Source organism: Poecilia latipinna, unplaced genomic scaffold (assembly GCF_001443285.1).
Source record: "Poecilia latipinna isolate Pla-1442-1.1 unplaced genomic scaffold, P_latipinna-1.0 Scaffold820, whole genome shotgun sequence".
Taxonomy (NCBI): Eukaryota; Metazoa; Chordata; class Actinopteri; order Cyprinodontiformes; family Poeciliidae; genus Poecilia; species Poecilia latipinna.
This window is the reverse complement of record NW_015113436.1, coordinates 26653-47984: the sequence shown is the minus strand read 5'-3', so window position 1 is coordinate 47984 and position 21332 is coordinate 26653. Positions and strand designations below refer to the sequence as shown.

The 21332-nt window shown below is 37.4% G+C and overlaps 1 protein-coding gene and 1 long non-coding RNA gene across 2 annotated transcripts in view; both read left to right on the top strand.

The window, feature by feature from the left end:
• The window catches only part of paqr7b (progestin and adipoQ receptor family member VII, b), a 10924-nt gene extending 4708 nt beyond the window's left edge, over positions 1 to 6216 (top strand). The window contains exon 2 of the mRNA XM_015047316.1: positions 2484 to 6216. Within this exon, the coding sequence (XP_014902802.1) occupies positions 2497 to 3555 (1059 nt within the window). The 5' untranslated portion in view covers positions 2484 to 2496 and the 3' untranslated portion in view covers positions 3556 to 6216. The remainder of the gene's footprint in view (positions 1 to 2483) is intronic.
• Positions 6217 to 12050: 5834 nt separating this feature from the next.
• LOC106956464 (uncharacterized) overlaps positions 12051 to 21332 on the top strand; it is a 24187-nt gene continuing 14905 nt past the window's right edge. The window contains exons 1-3 of the long non-coding RNA XR_001426778.1: positions 12051 to 12227; positions 14142 to 14235; positions 18748 to 18872. This is a non-coding gene — a long non-coding RNA (uncharacterized LOC106956464). The remainder of the gene's footprint in view (positions 12228 to 14141; positions 14236 to 18747; positions 18873 to 21332) is intronic.

Here is a 21332-nt window from a genome sequence, read left to right as displayed (position 1 = left end):
TATATATATATATATATGTGTGTGTGCATTTTTGTGCATAGAAAACAACAGACTATGAGAAGTAGTCAGAAGCTCATAAACACTTATAATTACATTGGACAGGAGTCTAAACAGGAAATGGATGTTGAAGCGGTCACTGGTTGCTGCAGCTTTCTTAGCATTGAGATTTGAAGATTTGTTTTACCTCCCTTACCATCTTGTGTACGGTGGAAAGATAAATATGGATGCTCGTCTAGTCTAGTTTCTAAAAGGTGCTTGATTTTAAATGTTTTAATTGTTGCTCTGACCACATATGCAAGTTAAGGCAAATCCCTATTTCTTGACTTCTGGAGATGAGCTCACAAGACCCTTTACTTAAACAGAGTCTTACAGTTTATGAAGCAATTAGAAAAAAAGAGTAAGTAGTCAGGGGAGTCTATAGAATTTCACAAACATAGGAAATAAGAATGAGCTTAATAAGCATTGTTAATTTCTAAACTTATATGGTTTGATTGCTTTTCTGGTTCCAAATAAGTAAATATGAAAAGTTAATTGCAGACTGCTCTTTTACATTGTGCACGTTTTGGAAATAAATGCCACCGGTAACGCACAACAAGAAACGCTGGTTGTTTATAGCTTCAAAATATTCAAATAAAAATAAAAAAGTTTTGTTTTCTGATCAAAAAGAGATTACCCAAGAGCCAGTATTGTGACACAGAGCAAACATGTGTAATTGCAGACTTTTTATGGTTCAACTAAAAACAACTTTCTTATCTTTACTCAGGTCAGCTTGCAGTCGGTCTGTTGTAAACTGAGAACAACCACGCAGTCTATTAAAACAAATCTTATGCAAACACACCCAGTAGTTATGGATGTAAGGGAAAATTTATGAATCGGAAAATGCACATGACCAAACTGAAGAGCAGCCTTCAACAGCAATGCAAAACCTGCATGTAAATAAGGGCAATATGGGATCAACCCAGTTCAACTTGACAGGTTACAACTCGGTAGTAAAATGACAGCAAAACTGATGTTTTAGGTTCTAAATCTGTTTCAGAACGATTTATTGAACATTAAAGATGTCTTGTGCTTTTGGGATTTTTTTTGCAGTTTTAGTTAAACAGCTGGAGCTATGTCTCTGAAAACCTTTTTAATCCCTCTCACTTGTCTCAGCCTAGAGATTTCTTCCTAGCAGCAGAACCTGCTGAGTGAAACCGAGTTTGTTAGCCGAGTTTATCCTTTCCAGCTGATGACAGCTAACAAATGTAAGATTGAACAAACCTCATTTATTATGCAAACATTTTAATAAATGTGTTTTAAGGTGGGAGGATTAATATAATAATTTGGGTTGATTCGCCTTTAGTTACGTTATCCCGACAACTTCTGACCAGTGTAAAATCTGTTTGCTGCAAATATTGCCACCAGAATACGCAGTGCTGAAAACTCTATAATTCACGATGTGACTGTCTGATCAGAAGATTAAAATCAATTGTGTTATTTAATATAAGGTGTAAAATACAGCCTGTGTAGATGAACTTTGCTTGGTGACAAGAGGCAAGAAGGTCTAATTGGTTAGCTTTCTTTTATTTCTTAAACAAAAAAAGACAGTAATACAATGCATTTTCACAAAAAACTAATACATCAGTGCATTAAAGAGAAAGATCCCTCTGAATATTTTAATTTACTTTATAAACTTTGTGGCATTAACGTTGGTCTAATGGATAAAAAAAATTGTGCTTCAAGGAATCTTAAATCAGTGCAAAATAATTGAGTTGACGTTTAAGAAGTGTGGATATTGTAGTTTTTAACTGGTTCCGATGTCAAAAAAACCTGAAAAAAAATTATGGAATATTTATAAAATCTCTGTTGAAGTTCAGATTTGAAAAGTCTAAATATGTTTGATTTGTTAGCTAGATACGCGCAGCTATAGTGCATACATAATTTAGAAGTTTTAAAGCCCTTTACTTTGGCTGTAAAGGACTTTAAAGATCCATTTAAAGATCTGAAGCAGATGCTAACTTTTGTAGCAGCTAGCAGTTAGCCAGTTGTAGTTTTTTCACAGTGAAAAACTTCCTTTTTGCCTGCTACTCTTTTTTTTTTGTCAGGTATCAAAATTCTACCACACAAATGTGCAACTTAATGTTGCCAGCTAGCCTGATGTCCTGTCTTTTGTACCCGACTCTGTCAACACAACTGACCAATAACTCAAAGGCTGGCTCCTCTCCTACTTCAAAATGACATTGATGCAGGGCATCAAGTAAAAGCACTCACCAACGGCCCATAATAATAGCCTGGACAAGAAGAGTATACCACACAGCACTTTACGAGAAAGATTTCACCTAGTCAAGAAGTATTATGTCATTTTCATGTTGCAACTTGAGGATTACCAAATGAACTTTACTTAATATTGCTGTGCTCTGCGCAAAGGCACAAATACACACAGTTAGGAATGTCCTGTTCGTCAGATTCAAATGTTGATTGCCTCTTTTCTTTTTCCCCTCTAGTCTCCTGGTTGCAATGGCCACGGTAGTGATGGAGCAGATTGGCCGGCTTTTCATCAACGCCCAGCAGCTCCGGCAGATCCCTCAGCTGCTCGAGTCAGCCTTTCCGACGCTGCCTTGCACTGTGAAGATTTCTGATGTCCCAAGGGTGTTCCGCGAGCGCCACATCCTTACGGGCTACAGGCAGACGGACCAAAGCTGGCGGTACTACTTTCTCACCCTCTTCCAGAGGCACAATGAGACCCTCAATGTGTGGACCCACCTGCTGGCGGCCCTCATCATCCTTGTGAAGTGCCAGGAGATCTCAGAAACGGTGGATTTTCTGCGCGATCCTCATGCCCAGCCCCTCTTCATCGTCCTCCTGGCAGCCTTCACCTACCTCTCCTTTAGTGCTCTTGCCCACCTCCTCTCTGCCAAATCAGAGCTCTCATACTACACCTTCTACTTCCTCGACTACGTCGGGGTGTCCGTCTACCAATACGGGAGTGCTCTGGCGCACTACTACTACGCTATAGAGAAGGAGTGGCACAGTTCAGTGCAGGGCTTCTTTCTGCACACTGCTGCATTTTTGGCTTGGCTCACTTGCTTCGGGTGCTGCTATGGCAAATATGCAAGGCACGACCTGCCCAAGTTTGCCCACAAGCTCCTCCAAGTGGTGCCGTCGGCGTTAGCTTACTGCTTAGACATCAGCCCCGTGGTCCACCGCATCTACAGCTGCTACTGGGAAGGCTGCTCCGACCCAGTAGTGTGGTACCACGTCTACCAAGTGATCTTCTTCCTAATCAGCGCCTACTTCTTTTGCTGCCCACACCCAGAGAGCCTGCTCCCTGGGAAGTGTGACTTCTTTGGGCAGGGCCACCAGATCTTCCACGTGCTGGTGGTGGTGTGCACCCTGATGCAGATCGAAGCTCTGCGAACTGACTTCACAGAGCGCCGCCCGCTCTACGAGCGTCTCCACGGAGACCTCGCCCACGACGCCGTGGCGCTCTTCATCTTCACCACCTGCTGCTGCGCTCTCACCGCGTTTTATGTGCGCAACCGTGTGCGTGCCTCCCTCTACGAGAAGAAGGAGTGAGGACGGAGTACGTCCAAAAGCAAGGAGGGTTAATTTATTTTACTCTATAGTGATGGTTTTAAAAATAATTAACATGTTTTTGTCTATGAGAAATATTGGTTTGTGACAGTGACTTTTGCTTATTTCTTCTGCCAAACTACAGTAAAGTAACGTGACTGAGGATGTGACACACAGTAAGGGAAGCTGGGACTGTGTTGGTAGCCATGCAAATGCTACTCAGCTGTTTTGCTTTAACATGTGAAAACTGTTATTTTATACAGGTGAGTAGATACATTGAAGAGTGATTCAAAAATTCCCTTTGAACTTTGTTCTGTATAAGCTACCTGCCTTAATCAGATTGTAGCATTTTAAGTTATGCAAACAGTTCAATCAAAATTCATAGGCTGGAATCTAATAATTCCAAGCCAAAATCCTTTTAACTGCAGATTTTACCCAGCCTTTTAGTATCAAAACAGGTATATTTGTCTTTAATGGATAGTCTTGACTTTTTTGAAGTGAGGTTATATAAAATTATTATAAGTAATAGTTTCCTTACCTGGCTGACAATGAGTTTGTAGAAAGAAAAAAATAATGAAACTTCAGTGCAGTGGTGGGGTAACAGCTGGTCTGATGGAAGGCCATGCAATGAAACAGGTTTAAAAGTCTGGTAGTACTTTTAGTTTAAACTAAAAATACTACTACTAAAAATATGGAGCAAAAAGTATCCCTGGAAAAATGTGGATTAAGAGATTTAGTGGATGATGTAGAGAGTTCAAGCAACGCTGATTTTTGAAACCGAATCTCAAAAATGGATCAATCCCCTTTAAGTCAAATATAATATTCTTGATATACATATATGCTGACGTTCCATCCTAGTCTGAGCTGAGCAGCGATTTGCTTCTCATACTGGTCATCAACTAGTCAGAAGCAGATCTAGGGTGACTTCATGGCAGGGCTGCAAAATATCAGAAAAGCACGCTGAAGTTCCCAAATACGGCATTAATGATTTATGATTAATCCACATATTCCTGGATTTCTTTATACATTTTCTTATTCATGTTTCTTTAGCATAATTGAGGACATTTTTAGTAAGCTACCTGAAAGCCACTCCTTGTATTTAAATAAGCCAACATTATTTATTTGGTGACCTTCTTTGAAAATGAGACTGGTACTCTGCATTGGTTCAGTGATGGATCACTGGAGTCTTTTTCGTTGTGTAACAAATATAATTCCTGTTGTTTTTTTTTTTTATCTAAGGGCTGAAGTGTCAGCTTTCGCCTCACATCCCATGATGTCAGTGCTTTGCGTGCATGTTTTTAATTAGTGACGGTGATGAGAGTTGAGCCACAAATGCCAAGTCTGAGTTGGAATGTTGAAGTTTTAGATTGTTTTTTTTTTGTTGTTTCTGTCTTCTTTTATGTGCCTCTACGCATGTCCTTTGGTACATACTGTGGATGTTAAGTGTGTGAATGTCAACGAAAGCTTAGCCTTGCACTTTTTTTCTTACCTTGTAAATAAGTTGTACTTCTCTCTAGAGAGTGTTGTCTCATTTTTACTACGTCTCACACACAATTCAGAACAGGTTTTGTTTTCTAATGGAGAATATCGCGTTCATATTTTTTTGCCAGACTTTATTGGTACTAATGCATTGTTTCATACTGCTGTTTTGTTACTTTGAAGAAGACGTTTATTGTCTTCAGAGCCCTTGGTTGACTTTTCTCATGAGACTTTCTCACATGGCTTTACAAGCAAATGTCACTTGGATTTTTGTCATAAAATCTCAAAATGTCAGAAATGATCAATATTCATTACCTCGCTCTCTGTTCACAACCGTGTTTAATGTGCCAATCAATCTGTTATTACTTCGGTGATGACGGTACTACTGAGAGATGACTAATCTGAATTTTTTTTTTTTTCGTCTCGGCCTACGATGCTGTTATTGGTGAAGTTTAAGCATCACAGTCCAAAACTGTGAAAGCCGAACGTTTTCTAACTTGGTCTCATTATGCACTGCCTGAATCAACATTGTACATACTGTAACTGACAGTGCTGGCTATGTTTACATGCATGAAAACTGTATTTCTTCTGGTTTTGCGTGGCTTCTCTGAGATGACGTGATGCAAAACAACAACAACAACAAAAACTAAAAAAACAAAAACAAAAAAAAACTTGAGGAGAAAGACTGGATTCCAGTTCAGCTGCAGTGAAAACTAGTGAACAGCGCGATTCAGGCTGTCTTCACGCAGTCTAATGCTTTACTGAAAGGTGTCTTTATAGGCAAATGATTTCCTGTTGGTAAATGATGTCTGTAAACATCTCACCAGCCCTACTTGTATAGTAGCATAAGGACCAAAGCAGCGACTAGGCATTTAACTTTATGTCCTCTGTGATTTATTAAAAAGGAGAGGGAACAGCTGTAGAGCTCATAGCAGCATGGATAATCTCATAGATTATCCTAGTTGTATGGTGACAAACTGTTCAGAATATGGCCAGTATTCTCTGTTCATGTGTATGTAAACATAGCCTCAGATGACACTTAAAGTTTCTCTTTATTCTTTTCAAAAAAAAAAAGAAAAAAAAAAGCAGGGTCAGAGGGATCAGAATGGTTTCTGTCTCTAACAATATCTGTAACTGTACTAATATGATGTGCTATTAAAAAAAATAAATAAAGTGTTACTGTAACTCAAAGAGTAATGTTTTTTTTTCCTCCCCCACCTAATAAATTTGACAAGGCATCAATTTTTGCCTTTTAAAGGAATTAAAACAGCATAAATATGTACAGTCAAGTTATATATTAACTTAACTGTTAATATACCCCTGGTAGATTTAAATTTCAAATGATTTTTTTACTTATTGTTTCCCATTTAAAATTAGACGAGACTTTCTCGAAAACAAGCGTCAAAGAAATGTTACTTTTAAGATATTTTTGTTTCACATTTAATTAAATATGGCATGTTTAAAAATATGTATACCCTTCACAATAAGCAGTGAAAAAAAGTTGCATTATGGCAATCAAAACATATTAATTGCTGACTAGCATTTTGCATGTTTCTGCTGGTATCTTGAAAGTTTATATTTGGTGATTAACTTCAATTCTTTCAGGTTGGAAAACCTCCTTGCAATCACCCTAATCTTCAGCTCTCTCCACAAATTCTTAATCAGTTAAATTAACATTAAATAGTTGATTTCGCAGATGGATCATGTTGATGTGAAAGTCTCACAACTGAAAAATAAACCTTCATATATCTCGAGCCCATATATAAAGATTGTTTCTACACAATAATTGCTGGCTGTACAGTGATGAAATTTTACAATCTGTTTTGCATGCATGTTTGGTGCACAACCCTGATTCAAAAATAGGACATTGTGGCAAATGCAGCAAGTCTTACATACTGTACACCCTTAATTGCACAACATGAACTCAAAACATACATAAGCTCCTGCGCTGTTGTATTGTAACACTCAAAAATGTTGCTGTTTTTTTGTTTTTTTCTTTTAGCAAATCACTGAAATTGTGAGTCAATGTTAAAGTGTCGGTCATGAATCAGTTGAAAGCAGTTCATGAACATGGCTGTCCACCTACACAGACAGGAAAGAAGCCAAAAAGATCCAGTACAAGATGAGCTGTGGAGATCCAGGCCCAGGAGGGAGAAGATGGAGATGATGATGATGATGATGATGATGATGATGATGATGATGATGATGATGTTGATGATGATGATGAAGCCAGGACTGGATGATGTTGGATGAACTGGAGGAGTGTCCAGGAATGAGGTGAGTATACCATCAGAGGTGGAGGCCAGCAGGTGGTGCTGTTTTGTGTTAATGGTGGCCTCTCACTAGTCTCTTTGTCTTCATGCTGTCATGATAGCCGAGAATACAGATTAACCAGTGAATGGATGGTCCAGACACAGCTGTCTTTATACTACGGTTGAGACACAGTCGCTGCACTCAGGTGATCTCCATTCCACTCATTGTGAGGCTATACGAGCTCCAACCGGCTGAACCTCTGTTGAATTAGGCCAGTCACTTTAAAGTGGGGAGGGGAGGAATATTTATGCAGGCATCTATTTGAATTTATATGTCTTTAGTTATCATCATTTTGTAAAAATCTATTTTTACTTTGACTTTGAATTTATTTTTATTTTTTTCCCCCCTGAATAAAGCCAAATTTTGTTAATCATGACTGATTTTTGTAAGCGGCAAAAAGACTAAACATTCAGGGGGGGGGTGAATATTTTTTCAAGTTTGTGGTTGGCATAAGCAGAATATAAAGAATGTCAACACACAGTAACTGTTCACCGTTTTGTTAACAGTAGCATGCATTTGCTATCGGCTGCAATCACAAGATTTTAACAAAAAGTGCTTTTGTACAGAAATTCTTCATTCTCTCAGTGCCTATGTTTGAGTGTAGACTCATTAGCCTCAACCTGCTACATCAGAGTTTTCAATGCCAGAGAGATACATCACTTTATGTTTCATATCTCACAGTGCCTTGAAAGCATATTGTTTAACCCATAACTCCATCAGTATTATGTGCTCTATCAAATGCATTACAGGCTGTTAATTTTATTTTCAGACCTTAAGCTGTATCCATTAAGTGTTAAATACCTATTACACAACTCAGGATCGCTTCTGCACCACTAGAGGGCAGACTTGTCATTTGATAAGAGTCCCGTTTTATTGCAGTATAAAACGTGACACTATCAGGCAGGGTATTTTAGGAATAAAATAATTAATAACGGGTTAATTCACAACCTGTTCACGAATACCTTTGAGGGTTTTTTTTTCAAATAAGTCGTTCATGACAATGGCGTTTTTGTTAGACTAAAAATGTGATCTATTACTCTGATCATTGGGCTGAAATATAATGACAGTAGTGATGTAATCTGAGCTGATTACTTTATGAAAAAAATAACTTGAACAATTCCTTTTATTCAACTCAATTAGCTCTAAATGGCTGCTGTAAAAAGAGCAACTTGTCATTTGGGGTTTCTCTCTATAGATGAGCTCCAACCTTTTGGAAATGTTTTTATCCCCCTCACCCCCAAAAAAGTGACATTTAAGCAGGTATAATTCCAATAGGGGGCACAAGAGATCCTCGTGTATTTCTAAATATAACCCTGCTACGTTATTGATGTGCCTCAGCACTTTATAAAGCACATGGGGGTCAGTTTAGATACATTTGTTGTGACCACTCACATAATTCATTACAAGCCATTTATATCTTTGATTAAACCGCAACTTATCACAAACTCTTCCCCTCCTTAAAAAGAAAAATCAACCTTCGGTGGAAATAAATAGTTGAGTCATTTGCATAAAGAAGAACATTGACCGTAAATCAATCCTAACCCTGATCCTGGAGCAACATCTAGCCCACACTGCAGTTTGTGGGTGGCACATATAGTTTAAAAGTCTGTATGCTAAGGAGAGGTTGAGATGATTCTGATTCTTTTTATTTATATTTACATGGATTTCTTATTACATTTTGGAGGATTGTGTGGGTTTACAGATCACTTTGCCTTTAGTTTGTATTCATGAGGAGTACTGTTTATGCTGATCAACTTGACTTTATGCTCTCCACGTATGTATAATACATATTTTTTTCCTCTGCATGGAGGTGATTTCCTATTTTGTGTTAATGAGAACAAGGTAGTTATGGACAAGAATCATTGAATTTTAAGCCCAGAAATGGGCTCTAGGTACGTCTGTGTTAGATTTGATTAATTCACAGTAATACACACTCAGACGGTCCTAAATCAAATGGCAGAGATAGTGATAATTGCCTTACAGGCTGCTTCCTGTCCTCTAACTATCAATTTCTTTCTCAGACTCCATCAATTTTCAGAGGTCTGTTTCTGGAGCCGCTGAGCGTCCCTCTCTTTTGTCCTCACACGTCTCCTTTCCTCTCCTGGCCGCTTTAAACAAGGACCGCTCGTCTCCATTTCTTTTCTTAATGCTTCATTTGCTTTGTGCGTGTTATGTTGGGGTTATGGAGGAAGTATAGTTGCAGGTCTATGTTGTGTTTTGTACCTAAAGGTTTGACTTGTTCAACAGCCTTGCTCACAGCCGTTATACTTCTTTCTATTTCTGGCAGGTGACAGACAGCTTGAAGACTTTATTTTGCCCCCTGTTTACGTTGGGCAAATATATTCTGTGATTCCATCTACTTTCCACCAACATATTTCTGTTTTGTAAAGTTGAGCTAATTCCAATTTCTCACCAGAAACTGAAAATAAAGAATAAACCAAAAGCATTTTTTCAGCATCCGTCCCTACATGGTCGATAATTGTTTATAGTGGGAGCAGAAGGAATGTCACATGTATGTGTGTCACTCTGCAACAGGGTTCAGCATTATTTTAAAACCAAAAACAAAATGATTATAAAGTTTACATTTTAAGCTTAAATTGTCTTTAGCAGCTTATAAAATCAATTAGTGCTAGTTGTGCTGTTAGCATGGCTAGCGTGACAAAAACTGCTGCCTCATGTAACGTGGGAAACGTATATCTTTACATTAACTTTGGGAGTTACAGAAATCTACCCACATTTTCTAATTCCAACATGTTTCAAGAGATGGAAAGCTAAAAGGGATCGAGATGCAACTTTGTGTAATCTATTCAGACTTCCTGTCATTTGCTGAAAGTCTTGCTCTCTCTCGCAGGCAGCCATGTCTCAACATACTAAAAACATCTCATTTTCACTCTTCTTCCCTCAGTAAGAGTGGCAACATCAAAGCGTGTTGTTGTCAGCATGACCTGGAAGTGGTTAGAATGGTGCATTAAGGAAAAAAATAAATAAAAAAGGCTTCTGAACTGCTAGTACCTACTTAATCAACCTGAAGATTGGGAAGTTCTGGTCACCATTAGATTTCTCAGGGCAGCTAAGTTATAAATTCAAATTAGTTAGTTTTTTTTTTTTTTTTTGAGATTGGAGTAATTTCAAGACCAAAGGACTTCAGTTTAGTCTCAACTGCACTAAGACTGACTGGTAACTTTTGCTAGTTCAAATAGTCTGGATTTGTAATGTCACCAAAAATAATATATCACCCCTAAAATCTTAACTACTTATGTAGTTGTATCAGAATCTTATTAAAAATAATAAAATATTCAAATTCTTCCACTATAACATTTGTCAACTGTGGTTCAGGAGGCTTGGCTCTGTATCGTAAGTGCTGGGTTGCCGTTTCGAACCCCCTTGCTGCCTGGTTCAGTCGTTGTGTCATGTCGTGTGGTTTTTGCAGAATGATCCAAACACAGACAGGAATTGTCACAGAATGCATGTTTAACGGAGAAAAGGCAAATCAAACAGCTGAGCGTGGTAGGAACAAACAAGGTAAATGACGGACTAAATGCACAACGTAAGCAACAAAAGGAGGCAGCGGAGAACAATGTGACCCCAGAGCTTGAGCCCACTGGGGGAGAAGCGAAAGCAGCAAAGAACCAGAGGGACTAATCAGACGTCAATGGGAAGCAGCTGGGTGATGAAAAGTAAGATGATAGAGAAAACCTGAGCTGAGAATCAGGCAGACAAGATGAAGGAAAAAGGAAACTAAACAGAGCAGAGGAACAGAAGCTATTGGACTTAAAGAAACTTGAAACTAATATCCACAGTAGACAAAAACAAACAAAACAGAAAAGAAAAAAAGCAACAATGAATAATAATAATAATAATATATTAATACAGGGAATAAAACAATGGCAAGATATAGGGAAATAAACAACAAATCAACCATCAACACAGAAATGTTACTAAATGTACAAAAGTACAGTTCATTTGCCATTTTATCATATTAGCTTCACATCACAGCAAAACAGAAATGGCTCATTAAAATACGCTTCCTTGCCTCTTTTTGTATATCTAATTATATATAAATCATGCTGTCACACATGCAGCAATGTTAAAGGTAAAGTGAGAAAAGTGACTGAAATAGAAAACTCGTCTAGGATGTCTAATTAGAACGGAAGAAAAGCGAGATGATATTTAGGACTCTACTGTCTCAATCAGAAAGGATTTTGAAAAACGTGTTTCTCCTCTTGTTGACATTTAAATAAATGCATTGTGAATAACACCCTGTGGAGAAGATCAATGCTGCTGTGCTTTTAAACATGAAGGTAGAAGAGAGTTAAAGAGCTCTGCCATAAAACTTAAGAAATAAGGAGGAACAGCTGCTAGGAGGTTTTATTGTAACAATTTAAACAAATTAAAATACATTATATAAATTAGAAAAACAATTTTGGTGCATTGTTAAAGTTAGGGAGCCTAGAAATGTTTTTAACTGATTTTTATTTTATCTTCAGATGGAGAAATACTGAATTCATTCATAGCTGCCTGTTTGGTAGAGGTTTAAATGAAGCTGGTCTGCTGAGATTTACACAAAAGAAAACAAAACAGAAAAAAACAGAACTGTGGCCGATGATGCTTCTTACTTTTACTGGTGGTACCCTTGGGAAAGATGTAAAAGAAAAGCCCTAAAGTAAATACTAAATAATTAAAATAGAATGTGCTGACTCCATCATTATGTTTAGTTTAGTTTTCTAATGGTAAATTGTAAGTGAAAATATAGAGCCTTAGTGACACCTAGTGGACATTGTTCATGTGTTTAATTTGGTCAGTCAAGCAGAACTCGTCCAGCTGCACGCATGGTGTCATCGATTGTCCTTCAGACACGTTTGTTCCTTGGACACTATTTGTCTGTAAGTTCATTTCATTAACTGTAATTTCATTATTGTGTTATATTTTATAAGAAAAGTTCTATGTTTCCCAACCAAAATTTTCTGTTATATCGTTAGCTAATTGGTGATAATTGGGAGCCATCGGTTTGCTGTAGTCTAGTCTAGTTGTTTTCTGTGTATTGTCTGTGGTTGATATGTACTTTTGTGCTTTATTACAGTTTTACAGATATATAAAAAGGAAAAACCAACAACAGTTGCAAAATAAAACAATAAAACTATCAAGGACTGGATTATTTCCGACTAAAGTGTTAGCTAGCTGTCTAGCTTTGTAAGTGCAACACATTGTGAGGGCAGCATATAGAATATTTTATTAAAAATGTCTTTAATTGAAAGGACCTAATCTAAAATCACTCTTTGATTATGTTAATAAATTGTTTTTCCTTCTTTTTCATTCGCCCCAACAATGCATAGTTGGTCAAAGCTATCCTAAACATTATATTGTTTTGATGGTTAACATATATTGTGAATAACACAAATAACGGCGAGGAGCTATTTTCTTCCTGATTTCAACACATCTGCTTTAACTGACATGCTCTCATTTGGAAATGAGAAAAACAGAACGTCATGTATTACTGAGCAACAATTTGGCTATTCAGTTTACAAAAAAAAAAAAACAGGTTGAGTTTGTTGTACTTCAAATTTTGAATCTTATATAACAAAATGTAGTCACGACTCTTTAAAAAACACAAATAAAATATCCCTTCAATTTCTAAACAGGAATCTCAAATAAAGATGCAAACTTTGGGGTTATTAGCCAGCCTTGTTATGTTTGCATAATTTCTTCCAATCCACTATCCTAATTTAAAAACAAACACAAAAATGCAATGGAAAACTAGTTTGGTTCCATACAACATAACTTTCCAAGTGCTTGTGGCGCCCCATGACAGAATGGCGGCCTGGGCAGGAATCCATTCAGCCCTCTTCAAAAAACCACCACTGGACGAAGCAATAAATCCTACAAATGCCATCTTGGTGTAATAAATCAGCCATCCTGAAGTGTGTGTGGATTTTTGTGGAGTTTTTATCTTGTCCACATGCATATGAAAACCGACTCAGAGTCCCCATCTCACTAATGGAAAAATGCTGAGCTCGCAGCTGAATGAAATACGCAGAAGACGGAACATGATGCAAAACAGCTGCAACAAAAATATAGCTTTTTTTTCAATGGCATAGAAAACAAGTGACAAATACCATCTATTGTATGTAGGAAGGACATTTTAAAGGACATGTAAATGGCAAGATAGTGGAGAAAATCATGCGGTGGAGAAAATGAGCTGCGGAAAGTCGATATTATTTCTGGTCTAGTGCACTTGGACATCTGCATCCTGACATAAATCTCATCTGTGTAACATCAGGTTAAATCTTAGAGCCATGCAGCCTATTTGCAAATGGTTACTTTTGTCGCTTAAGACTCAAGTTTTCACCGTCATTATTCTTTCTTTATTACCGCGGATCATGTTATTGTTTCCCCCAGTAATATTTAGCAGCACACTTTGAGTTTCTACAGTTAGTTCTTGTGCAACTCCCAGAAGTGTCTCCCATTAGCCACCATTCTGTGTATTGTTGATAAAACTGCATCAGAGCAATGAAGTGCAGAGAAAGTAAAGACATAAAATCTAGATAAAACACATTGCAGAGTCATTTCTGAGGCTGATGATCCCATATGCTGGAAATATGCGACTGCCTTTGACAAAAAATAACAATGAGACAATGATTCTGCGCTAATACTACTTAAAAAGTAGATCAAGCATGAAAAACTTAGCTTGCATTTTCAAAGTTTTACAGACAGCGGACTGTCCTCTGAATTTAATGTCAACCTAATATATTCCGTCTTGTCTAAAAGAGACTCTTCTTACCTCCTCTTCATCTTTGCAGTTGCCTTGATACTGCTTGCTCCACCAATCAGGTTGCCCACTGATGGGGCCTATTCATCATGAGCTGGTTGAAGAGATACTGCGGGCTGGCAGAGGTGAGGAGAAGGCACGTGTGTCCTATCTGAAGGTCTCTCTTTCTTGCCAATGCCCGTAACCACTCAAGGATAATGAATTCTCCCATCCTCCCCCTTTAACCTCCCTGTACGGCCAGGTTACAAATACCCAACAACATTATACGGGAGATAACCAGAAAGTGGGAAAAGTTTCAGGTAGGCGGACGGTGTGTTTGTCTCTCAGCAGGACTGTGCAAGTGCAGCTCAGGGGGATCAACTTGTTTTTCCAGGTGCTGCTGTTTGAATAAGCAGACGAAGAATAAGCAGACAACACCATCCTGCTTCTGCTGCATTACCTTGAACTACTGTAAATATCAGGACTGTTTCGGTCTTGCATCATCTTGCGTCTCCGGTAGCAACACTTGGTTTTGTTAGTATTAAACCGAGAGCTTGCTGCCTTTTTTTTCTCTCTCTCTCTTTTCAGGAGTCTTAAAGAGTTTGGCATTTATGTAATGATCGATGAACAAAACATTTTCTACTGCTGTCAGAGTCCCAGAAGATACCTGTGATTAGCGCTGGTTCTGTGACGAGCTGCACACAGAAGTATTGAAAGGAACCACTTATTTTCGAGTACCAAGCTTGCAAAGCTGAATTATAGACTGTGCACAGTATTTTACAATAACGGCTTAAAAGAGAGACTATATTCACTGATGCAACTTTTGCTCTGTGTTTGCCACGTGACCTGCTTTGTGCTGAACTCAGATACTAACAGCAGTGAGTATTAAGCTGTCTTTCACAAAAAAAAAATTGTTTTGAAATGAATCTAGCAACTTTTCTGGTGTCTCTAATATAAAATCAAGTCATGAAAAGCCTTACTCTTCTCACTGATCTGCTGGATCAGTGAGAAGAGTAAAGCATTTTCTCATCCCAAAGCATTCACAGGCATCTCAGTCCATGTGCAGCAGGCCTTCCCAGCTGCAATCTGACCATGAGCTGTTCATCTGTCTATGCCCAGACCACAAAAGCCCTTGCTTGTTGACATTGCTTACCATTGTTATTGAAGGCTCCGAAGTGGATGATAGGGTTAAAAAAACAAAACTGATTTTGGAAAAAAAAAAAAAAAAAAAAAACCCTAAGAACCTGTACATTAAATGAATTTAATTAATAAAGAAGAGCAACTTTTTCAGTGTCTTTTTTTGGAATGATTGTTGGAATTGTATCAAATATACATAAATAAAATCAGGAATTTTCAAAAGGTATATCATTTCTAGTTTTAAACATGCAAATCAATAGATTGATTATCAATACATAATCAATAGACAGATATTTTTCCTCTGTCCTCCAGTTCCCATTACATTGACATTGCTCGTAGCTAAGTATGCAAATTGCGTTATGACATCATTTAGCCACTTCCAGCCAAGTCCGCCGCCGCTTTGCTTGCTGGAGACACTGATCCCCAGAGCACAGCTGAAACACCAAATCTGACAACATTCAAAGGAAGGTTTATAAAGTACAAAAGGAACTTTTTCTTTCTGTTTTGTCTGCACATAAAACTGGAACTACTCATCAAAACAGAGAGGAAGCAGGCTAGGATCAAAAAAGTGAAAACATCAGCATTGAAGTGTTCACTGTACGTGTGTTATTTGTACATGTCAAATCAGAAATATGTTGAAAATTTGTCCGAACACCGTAGCAACTTTTTTGACCTTTATCGGAACGTCTTTAGTTAAATTAAAACATTTGAAAAGAGCAACAGCAGAAAAACATCTATCTTGTTGAAATGTTAAACAGAATGAGCGACGATAGTCTTAGAGCTATAGGATATAAAATCACCACAAACTCATACATTTCTTTACTTTCCACGAGTAGTCTGTCTGTTCCTACACTGAGAAGCCATTACCTAAAGATTCTCGTCTTCCTTCTCCTCCTCCGCAGATTTTTATTTTTTATTTTTTCAAAAGCCTCCAGATGGCTCAGGCTCTTTTTGTTGGGGCCCATCAGCATGCTTCCCGCGCTGATCTCTGCTTGCTGATACACACTATTTGATTACCCGTGCACCTGCAGCGCTGGTTTCAATTTTCAGACAGAAGGGTTTGAGTGAGCTTTTCACACTTGTTTCAATAGAAAATGAGAAGTCATTTCAAGCCTCCCTTCAGTCAATACGGTCAATGTCGTTACAGTTTCCCATAAAGGAAATCTCAGTTGAAAAATGTTCTCATGATAGATTGATTAAAGTAACTTTTTATCCTTCTTCCCTCAGAGGATTTTATAGAGAAACTCTTAAATACATTTCTGCTAAGGTGGCGATGTGATAAAAGGGGCATGTTGCTGTGGAATTTATCGGCTCCGTTTCTCAGTTGACTTCCTGTTGCTCAAAGTCCAGAAAATGTTGAAATCGGCAACACTGCCCTCGGCCTTGTGTTACAGACTCGTCCTGCTTACTCAGCAAACTATTCAAGCAACCCGGAGAGATTTTGTGTTTTTAATGTTTCAGTAAATCAAGATCTGAACTTTCCAAGGATACGTTGCATTGTTTTGACTGAGCTTGAAACTACTCCCATCAATAACTGCATGTTTTCATTTTTACATAAGCAATGCATCAAATGTCTCAGCAGCTGCACAGTATGCAGTACCTCTCATTTCAAAGGAGTCCCCAACTGTTTAGGGATGATACATTGTTTTTAAACCAAAAATAGATCATTAGTGGGGATGACGCATTAAATATGGAAACTAAATAAACAACAAATAAATGAAATAACATATTTAATATACACTGGTTGCATTCAAATGTGGAATAATGCTAAGTTATGTCGTGTTGTATAAAATATTCTTTAATGATTCAGAATTTATCAAGACATTTTTTTTGTGTGCATCCAATGTAGAACTTATTTATAACCAGAACAAATATAAATCAGCACTTCATTGTGAGCTCAGGAATTACACTTACTTTTATTTCACTCACAAATAATTGCTTAAGCGGAAGAAAAACACACACGCATACATCTAGCAAGCAACTGGTAGACAAATAATCTACAAAGATCTACTTAGGGATTTTAGTTTTTGGTGAGGAAAGTACTACGTCATAAATGTTTAAAATTTATCAAGAGTTTGTCAGTCTCATAAATTAACTTCTTTTGTCCTGGTACTAAGCTCTAATCCCTTAATTTTATCTTAAAAAGGTAGAAAATAAATGCAGATAGAACTCAAACGAGCCTGTCAGTGTGCTGCACCAGAATGGCCACAATAGCAAAGAAAATGGTGTTTTGATGAAAACAGATGTTGGTTGTGCAGCTCTCGTGGGGCCAGCTTACAGCATGTTTCAGTCTATGTAGGTTTTAAAGGTTTTCGGTTTTCCTCTGCAGCAGCAGTTCTGTCTTATAAAGGTCACCTGTTCCCTTGAGGTTGAAGCCAGTAAAACTCAGGTAGGAGTCCCAAAACTCGTGCTTACGAGGGACTGATCAAACCCATCAGGAGCAGAGTAGGAGTTATATTTGTAATGCCATTAAGGGGTGGATTTCATTACTACTGTCAGATATACGAGAGACTTCTCAGTTTCAGCCATGATAGCTGTCATACGACTGAGGCTGTTTCACCTTTCAACCATTTCATATATGTAATTCTTTTACTGACACATTCAAAGTGTGATATCTTTGTGAAACCTCCTGAAATTGTATTTTTTTAAAAAGTTTTTTCAGTGATGCAAAAGAAAAAAACAAAAACAAAACAACCCCCCTTCTCTCCCCTCCACAAACCCCCCCCAACAAAACAAAAAAAGTACCACTGATAAGAAGTCTTGGTTGGTTTTATGAGGATCTGGCAAGAAGCAATTCCAATAGGTTAAAGTTCACAGAAAGAGAAGGCCTCTCTGCATAGGATTCTCACTAAATTGCATGTCTGCTGTTCAGGGACGCGGAAATAAAAATGTACAGAAATGGATCAAAATGAAAATTACTTGTATATTTTTATAGCCTCTGAAGTGATGCCCGTTTTCAAAATCTTTTTTTTAACACATTACCAAGACAAACAGTGAGTTGAGGCTTTTAAAATCTAAAGAGTTCTTATGGCCTGTCACTGCGAAATGGACAGTGAGAGATGGCCGTCATCCTTGAAAATGACAAGAAAAAGGCTTTTAGGATGATGAGTGGTTGATGTGACAAAGGTATTTCTGGCTAAGTGCCCCTTCTTTACCTGTCAAGGACAGGGAAAAGGACACTGAAAATCCTCCATGCAGCATCAGTTCTGCTTTGTTATATTTTAAAAATATAAGATTTTATAAGGACTTACAAAAAAAAAAGTTAGCAACTATCTGCAGTCAAAGTGAAGAGAGGAGTTTTTTTTCCTGTCAGAAATTGCCATACAGTATTTTTTTTAGGCATGTTTCTTCTGTGCTTAGCTTAAAATCTTGTGAGAATTTGATAATATTTTAGTCATTTATATAGAACAGTCAAAGTCAGAAACGTTAAATCACACAGTTAAGCCAAAAGTTATTCATACCGCCGGAGAATTTAAGCTGAAAGTAATCTTTGAATTTGACCAACATCCTTTGTCTGACAGGAAGTGATGTCAGCATTTTGGAGCAGCCCAGCCAGAATCCTGACTTGAATCTGGTTGAGAACCCATCACTAAATGTTGAAGTGATGGCAAGGAGGCCTTCTCACCTCAAAGAGTTCATAATTAAGGTAAATTTTCAAAATACTAGTGGAAACATGAGAATAGGTGGTCAGCATTTAAAACAAGGGTTTGGTGCCTATAAGTCCAAACACATTTTTTCCATTAACTACTGAGAAGGGTACACATAATTTTCAACATGTAATTTTTTTAATACAATGTCAGTGTAAACCTTTTTTTTATTTTAGATAATTTTAGCATTTGGATTATTTTTTTCAGAAATGCCTGTCCCATTTGGCTTTTAGAGGAAACCTTGAATAAAAATGATCTTAAACCTAAAGCTGCCAGGCGTATGAATAATTGCAGGCTAAAAGTAACTGTAGAAACCCGAAACATAAAATTGATTTTTATGTAGTGTAACAGCAGAGCAGTTAACAATTGAGCCATTTAAGTCTCTTGAATAATGCATTGTACTAATGCTGTGTAACGTTTATTGAACTAAACGTTACACAATATTAATGGGAGTAACTAAGATGTGCATATATAATTCTCAACAATTAGTTAATAGCAAAATATTCAATAATTGTTCAAAAGATGAAAAAAAAACAACAAACAACCCACCTCACCTTAAACCTATGAAAGCAATATTCCAGGAAGGTCCAGGAAGCGACATTATTGTACATGGAAGAAGCCCTAAAAAAGCTCATCACGACTGGAAGGTCAGCCTTCATCAGCCGTTCTGTGTGAGACATTCTTGAAAACAGCTGCAGAGTTATTATCAAAAGTCAAGTTGTCAGATAAATCCAGTTTGTTTTACCCAGAAAGCACGGTGAGCAAAAGCTATTGTTGGTTTTTATTTTAACCTTCCGAAGTCAGAGGTCATCTTTTTCATTTTGTCTGCGTTGACATTAATGTCGAGTAGGAGCAACAGTGCTCGTCTTCTTTGACTTTTAGAGGTAATCTGAAAATGTACAGTCAGCTGTTGTTTGTTGATTCTGTGCTGAGCTCTGATGCATCAATCTATCTTTAGGTTTTATCAGCTATAACTATCTCTAAGCCACATTCTACTGTGTGGATTCAAATTTGATCTAAGTGATAAAAGAACAAAACGTATGATCTCCTGTAATTCAAAAATAATAACCAGGAATCTCCCATCTGTTACTAAGACTGAGCCAATATCTGAAAACAAATACTCAGAGAATCTGACTGATGGATCCCTCATGTGCAGCAGTGGATTATAAAGCTGAAGTTAAAGCTTGTTTTCTTCTTAAAGTCTGGTATTTCAATTTAGGCCTAAAACTAACAACTTTCTGCCACATTTGTGTGTATATTTTACTGTTAAGTGTCTTTTTTTAATGGAAACTACATGCCTGTATTATTGTATGCCATTGTCCCAGAGGTACATCAGAAACTTTATAGCTCTACTTCACAGTGGCTGTGATAGTGCCGATGCATGCTATGGAGACTTGATGCAATTCATTGCTGCAGTTCTCCAATAGAGAGCTTAATGCATTTTATTTTTACCTCATGATTAGCTATTTTTGTTTTATTTTGTAAAATAAATTAGATTGTTCCACCTGAAGGTTTTCTCACACTTGCATTTTCAAAGTCTAAATGTAACACGTTTGAACGTACAGCTCGGAACATTGGTACTATTTTTTCCCCTCCTTCTCTATTAATCTGTTTGTTTATTGTCTGATATCTCATTTTATAACCTCCTTGCCTGTGAAAATGTTTGACCTGATTGACTCCCTCCAAACTTGCTTAGCTGTCAAATCTATTTTTAAGAAACCCAGTTTTTACTCCACTCAGCCAAATAATCACAGGCCCATTTCTAAATTACCTTCCACTTAAAAAAATATTCGAAAAAATTGCGGCTGAGTGAAATAACTTACTTGTTTTCAGGAAAAAAATAAAAGGTTTTGTGTTTTTGTTTTGCACTGTTACTTCAATAATTTTGAATTATTCAAACTGTCTGAATTACTTGAGTGCCAAAAAGAAATCAGTAGCAGGTAAAAAAAAACCAAAACAAACTTTCTTCTCCTAGAAAACAGAGTGATGGTCGTTGGTTGGAAAGCAGAGCTCTTCTGATCAGTGTGTTGTTGTTTCCAACCTTTACAAGATCATTCAGTGTATAACCATGACAAATTAATTTCCAAATATTTTCAAATTAAGAACTTGATACCGTTATTCATGCTTATTTATTGTTGCATAGACTCATGAGTGAATAAAATAGTGATTAATTACTTTCAGCTAGTCGGGCCTCTTAATAATCACTCTTGTTTGGGCACTGCTTACCTGCTTATTTTAACGTCCTGACTTTAACTTTCAGGGTCAAGATATTTCTCCAACGGCAACACAAAACGGGGACGAGCTGGCAGTTACCGGTTGCTATGGTAACCGCCGTTCGTCAAGAGCAACCCAACATAACTTATAGCAATAAATGTCAGGAGAAATAACTTTTCAACTTGACAGAATGAATTTGAAGAGTACATAAATTTTGACACACTTCATATTTTTCAATTATATAT